The sequence below is a fragment of the Miniopterus natalensis genome, chromosome 4, assembly GCF_054644295.1.
Source record: "Miniopterus natalensis isolate mMinNat1 chromosome 4, mMinNat1.hap1, whole genome shotgun sequence".
NCBI lineage: Eukaryota > Metazoa > Chordata > Mammalia > Chiroptera > Miniopteridae > Miniopterus > Miniopterus natalensis.
Genome location: NC_142084.1, coordinates 94,760,395 through 94,766,610, shown reverse-complemented (window position 1 = coordinate 94,766,610; position 6,216 = coordinate 94,760,395). Strand labels below are relative to the sequence as shown.

The 6,216-nt window shown below is 54.0% G+C and overlaps 1 protein-coding gene across 1 annotated transcript; it reads left to right on the top strand.

The window, feature by feature from the left end:
- The first annotated feature begins 2,196 nt into the window (after nt 1-2,196).
- Nucleotides 2,197-5,203, top strand: DUSP1 (dual specificity phosphatase 1). Its single transcript, XM_087816111.1, has 4 exons — nt 2,197-2,790; nt 3,030-3,175; nt 3,540-3,759; nt 4,166-5,203. Exons 1-4 carry the CDS (start codon nt 2,421-2,423, stop codon nt 4,534-4,536), a joined length of 1,107 nt encoding a protein of 368 aa, XP_087672237.1. The 5' UTR covers nt 2,197-2,420; the 3' UTR covers nt 4,537-5,203.
- Nucleotides 5,204-6,216: the final 1,013 nt, after the last annotated feature.

The following is a 6,216-nucleotide window of genomic DNA, read 5'->3' as shown; positions in this document are numbered from 1 at the left end:
GGGAACTTCCCCTAAGCTGAGCCTCTGTCCTTAACATACTTTTTGGCGTCTGGGAGTGATCTCCCTGGGTTCTGGTGCCAGACCCCTAAACAAAGAGTCATGGAGATAGAAGAATGGCTCTGCTGGGAAGAGATTTAGTGACTCAGAAGAAGGGGTGAGGTAGGGCCTGGGTTCCTTACACCGACCATCTCCCATCTGGGCCTCAGACCATCCACAAAGCAGGCAGTTGTAACCCATTGTCCAGATAGATGTGTGCTCACAGGCTCAGCTGGGGAAAGAGATTCTCCTAGGATCACCCAGCAGCAAAATGACCACATGGGGTCCAAGCTACTCTCTTTCCAGAACGGGATCAAAGAGGAAAAACCTATAAAGAGGAAAATCCCACAGCGCTAAGCAGGCTTTTTTTTTTTTTTTTAATTTAAAGAGGTTTTCGTTTTTAAAAATGTACATAAGGGAAGGTATTTGAATGCTCTTGGTAAAAAAGAAAAAAAGAAAAAGGGGGCAGATCAAATTGGTATGCTGTGAAAAGTCAGCAGCTGTAACATTTTATGATTCAATGCAAAAAATATGTTCAGTTCCTCAGCTGAATAAGTAATATAAACAAAACAAATATTTTTCCTTTTTTCTTTTAAAGATACAGGGTGGGTGTTGCCATTTTCTGAGGACATCTTTGCTGCCCTCAGCCAATGTTCACTGGAAGGTATAAAACGCCCTTTACCAAAAGAAAAAAAAAGCGCTCAGCCCTGAACTTTTCTAGAACTTAGGCAGAAAGCCTGGGCGTGTATAAACACAAGCTAAGCGAGGCAAATGCAGAAGTCGCCTCTGGTGATACAATCAAAGATCGACGACATCAGGGTGGCAGTGAAATCCCCCTCCTCCCCTGGAGGAGCGGGGAAGAAACCGCAGAACGTCCCTGACTCTGCACCCCGACCGGCGGCTATGGCGCAATGTTTATGTTTGTGTGCCTAGCACCTCGGTGCCACCGCACGGGGCTCCACTGCCCGGGGGGGCGGGGGGGGCACTAGGGCTCAGCGCACGCGTGACCCAGCGGGGTCTTCCCAAGCGTTTGCCCAGGTCTTGGAAATCCTCCTTACGCGCCGTAGGACTGGCTGTCGAATTCAGCCCACACAGATGGCGAGAACCAGGGCGAGGGTGTCGGGTCGGCTCCTGGTCCGAGCTGCGCCCCCACCCAGAGCACAGCAGCCTCCTGATCAGTACATATTTAAGGAACAGAGATGGGGCAGCTCCATTTGTCCTAAGCAAATGCGCCCAGGAACTTGTTCGGTGGCCCCTGGGGGGCGCTATCACCTCCCCCAAACCGTCGAACCCCTCCATCCTCAGGAGTGCCTTGCGACCCCCCCACTGAGATATCAACCCCCTGACCCGCCTTCCTCCGCTTCAAGTCTTCTAGGGACCACATCACTCGTAACCTGTTTTCAGCAGGAGTCTGATTAGAAGTCATTTAACTTATTAAATGTCCTTTTTTTTTAAGTAACAAGAAGGTCTGGGAAACAGGAAAACATTTCCCTGAACCCCTCCATCCCAACTCACTTCGGTCGTTTTTGGTACGAACATTTCTATGGCCAAATTTACACCCCCAGCCCCCCACCCCGACCCAGCAGTGTGATCGCTTCTCTTTGGGACTCTGCCCCCGGTTGGGGACCAGGAAATGAGAGAAAGGGGCACACGCCTAGAAAAAGCGCAGGAAGCCCCTTTCCGCTCCCGGCCGCGGCGGGGGCGCAGGGAGGGGAAACGGCGGGGGGCGGGGGGCGCAGGGAGGGGAAACGGCGGGGGGCACAGGAGGCGAAGGCCGGTGGCACGCTCCCCCTCACCCCTTTTCTCCGCCGCTCGCATCCCCGCCAGCCCAGGGCTGGCAACGCGCCCTCCTTCCCTCCCCGCTGGGCCCGGAGCGGCGCGGGCCAGGTCCCGGGGGACCAGCTAGGCGCGGGCCGGGCCGCGGGCGGGGGGTGGGGGCCCGGGGCCGGAGCCAGCGCGCGGCCTGCGGATCTAGCTCCAGGGCCGATGACGTCTTCGCCTCTGGCTCCGCCGGCGCCAAGCCGGGCAGGGCGGTGACGTCACCGCCCATCACGTGACATCCATTCAAATAAACAAACCCCCTCCCCCTCCGCGCTCGCTTAGCTCCTCCCCCCAGAGAGGCTACATATAAGCGCCCGCTCGCGGGTCCCGCTCGCTGCGGACGCGAGGGCAGGAGGTGCGACCTGGACTAGAGGGGCGCGAAGCAAGGGGCGCATCAAGCAACCGCACCACAGCCCCCCGCTCGGTCCAAAGGCAGTTTGGGGTTCCGCGCAAAGAAAGTGAACAGAGCCGGGCTGCTTCTCCAAAGCCGCCGCCTCCCTGCCCTGGGCTTCCGAGGACAAAGAACGCAGGAAGATTGCACGCTGGGGGCGTTGGGGCCGGCCATGGTCATGGAGGTGGGCTCGCTGGACGCCGGAGGCCTGCGGACGCTGCTGCGGGAGCGCGCGGCGCAGTGCCTGCTGCTGGACTGCCGCTCCTTCTTCGCCTTCAACGCGGGCCACATCGCCGGCTCGGTCAACGTGCGCTTCAGCACTATCGTGCGGCGCCGGGCCAAGGGCGCCATGGGCCTGGAGCACATCGTGCCCAACGCCGAGCTGCGCGGCCGCCTGCTGGCGGGCGCCTACCACGCCGTGGTGCTGCTGGACGAGCGCAGCGCCGCGCTGGACTCCGCCAAGCGCGACGGCACCCTGGCGCTGGCCGCGGGCGCGCTCCGCCGCGAGGCGCGCGCCGCCGCGCAGGTCTTCTTCCTCAAAGGTGCGCCCTCGGCGGCTCTGGGCTGGGGGGGGGGTGAAGAGCACCGTCGCTCAGCTCCTGCCCCTCCGGGAGCGCGGGGCCGCCCGAGTCGTATTCCGGGGGCTTGTCATTGGCTTTGTTTGGCGCCAGAACAAAGATTCCCGGGTAGACTCCCAGCCCTGGTGGGTGGGGAGTTACCCTGCATGAAGGTGCCCTGTCCCAGCGGCGCTAATGGAAAAAATGTCTCTTTGTATTCCCAGGAGGATATGAAGCCTTTGCAGCTTCCTGCCCGGAGCTGTGCAGCAAACAGTCGACCCCCATGGGGCTCAGTCTTCCCCTGAGCACTAACGTCCCCGACAGCGCCGAATCAGGGTGCAGTTCCTGCAGCACCCCACTCTACGATCAGGTTAGTAGGGGCCCGAGCCAGAGGGGAGAAGGAACAGTTGACAGAGGCCAGGGAAAGCAGTGTTAGTGAGAATATAGAAAATGACCAGCGTTATTTATGACGGAGGTGACACAGGGATATTATTTATCCCGTGGTTAAGTGGTCGGATGAGCTGACTCTCTTAACTGCTGGCACCGCAGAAGTGACCATTGGCCTTGCCCAGGCAAATGGGTTTAGTCTCCTATTTATTTATACTCCAACAACAGTGCTGAGAAAGTTCACCCAGTATCTGAAACAGACTGCCAACAGGGAGTTTCTGTGGGGGTGGGCAGTGGCTTTGACTTTGAGCGGAGCTTGACAAGTGTTGGATATTTTTGGATTTCAGGGTGGCCCAGTGGAGATCCTGCCCTTTCTGTACCTGGGCAGTGCCTATCATGCCTCCCGCAAGGACATGCTGGATGCCTTGGGCATCACTGCCTTGATCAACGTGTCAGCCAATTGTCCCAATCATTTTGAGGGTCACTACCAGTACAAGAGCATCCCGGTGGAGGACAACCACAAGGCAGACATCAGCTCCTGGTTCAACGAGGCAATCGACTTCATAGGTAAATGGAGTGCCCTGAGACTTCTGCCTCACTTCCCACATCTTAGCCACTGAGCCCACACACTATGGCAAGGACTTGAATGACTTTTCTCAGCCTTCCTCCAGACATTAAATATCAGTCTGGTGTGGGTAACATCTCTGCAAACTGTTGATTTGCTGTCCCACTTTACAAATTAGCAAACTGAGGCTCAGAAAGTTGACCTGCCCAACATCTGTTTGCTTAGTGGATAGCCAGTCTGGGTTTAAATCCTGTTCTTTGCACAGTGGCCACATTGCCACCATGAACAGTGTCTTTGTGATGGCACTGTTGATGTTGAGCATCTCTGCACCCCACACACTTGACACTTCTTAGACACCCTGTGCCTGGGGCCGTTCTCCCTAGTAACCAGCCACCCTTTGTTTTCCAGACTCCATCAAGAATGCTGGAGGAAGGGTGTTTGTCCACTGCCAGGCGGGCATTTCCCGCTCGGCCACCATCTGCCTCGCGTACCTCATGAGGACTAACCGAGTCAAGCTGGACGAGGCCTTTGAGTTTGTGAAACAGAGGAGAAGCATCATCTCCCCCAACTTCAGCTTCATGGGCCAGCTGTTGCAGTTCGAGTCCCAGGTCCTGGCCCCGCACTGCTCGGCAGAGGCGGGGAGTCCTGCCATGTCTGTGCTAGACCGGGGCACCTCCACCACCACCGTCTTCAACTTCCCTGTGTCCATCCCGGTCCACTCCACGAACAGTGCATTGAGCTACCTGCAGAGCCCCATTACGACCTCTCCCAGCTGCTGAAAGGCCACGGGAGGTGATCTTCACAACCCACCAGGACTCCAGGCTCCTTCTTGAGAGGAAAAAGGCAATAACTCCAAGGAGGGAGCTTGTGAGGGCTGGTCCCTATTTATTTATTAATTTCGCCTGAGTTCCACTGGGTTCCTAAGAAGTCACAGTGATGACTGAGCATCGAGGCATTTGCTGAACTCGGCAAGTTCGGGACCAATGTATAGTGGGGTACCTCAAGGCCCCCTGACAAATGGGGCAGAAGAGAAAGGACTCAGTGTGTGAGCCAATTTCTTTTCGCTTGCCCCCGTTTTTTTGTAGAAACTTCATGCTTGACATACATACCAGTATTACCATTCCTGACGACACATATACATATGAGAATATACCTTATTTATTTTTGTGTAGGTGGTCTGCCTTCACAAAGGTCAGTGTCGACTCCTAGAACCAAATACCTCAATTTTTGTGTTTGAGTACTGTAACACCCTGTACATACAGCCTAAGCAGGTTTGTTCTCAGCACTGATGGGAAGCACCAGTGTTGTTTTTTTAAGTTGCCAACAGTTGTATGTTTGCTGATTATTTATGACCTGAAATAATATATTTCTTCTTCTAAGAAGACATTTTGTTACATAAGGATGACTTTTTTATACAACGGAATAAATTATGGCATTTCTATTGAACTCTCAATGCTTTATTTCTCAGGCAGCCCCCTGATCCCTGTCCCACTCGTGGTGAAAGGGGGGGAGAATCAGCAAGGGCCTCCAGAATGTATGTTGGGATCCAATGCCACACACCTTGGTGGCTTCTTGGTCCCACGAGATGTCTGGGTTGTAAGGTAGAGAAGTGTGACCTATCATGAAAAACCAGGTGCTGTAGCTCCGCTGTTAACCTTGGATCTAAGTCCCTCCGTGTACCCCCTACCATGTCACCCAGGGGGCCTGTGCCCCCAGAGCCAATGTTAGAGATGGACATTTGCTTGGGTTGCTTTTCTCATTTACTACATTCCCCAGGATAATAGAAAAAGCCTTCTCTTTGGGAGCTGTGCTAGTTATGAGGGTGATAGTTTTCCAAAACACTCCACATGTGTTCCTAATACACACAAGGCAGGGTGTGCTCCCTGACCCCAGAACCACTCAGTCAAATCGCAGAGATGCTGAGAGCCAGCCTAGCTAAGTGGTGAGAGTGGGGGAATTGGGCCTACATCTGCTTCGTTTTCTAATTCCATGTGCTTTGTATTTACCTCTCTCACATGTTCTCTTTTTGCCATTCAAAAGATCTTTATTGTGAAAATAATACCTCAGATGGTTAAAATCCCAAGCACTATAAGCAAATACAACATAAATAAATTACCTGAAATCCCTACCCCCAACCGTTAGGAACGATTGGAGCACATCCACACTGGAACCTCTGCCTAGGTACACAGCATTTTGGGTGGCTGCCTCCGGGTCACTTGCTGCTCTGATTTCATAATTTTGTTGAAGAAGCTAGGCAGGCTATTAAATCTGACTAGCTCTGGGGCAACATTCTGGAGTTTTACTCTCTCTTGCCAAACAGGTCAAAACCGAAGGTGTAATCGACCACTAGCCCATGATCCAGTCTATAATGCTGAATTAAATAGCAGTGAACTTCCTGGATTACTGACCCCTTAGCTCTGCCCCCACTACTTATTTCTGGACAAAGTGTGGTAGGAAGA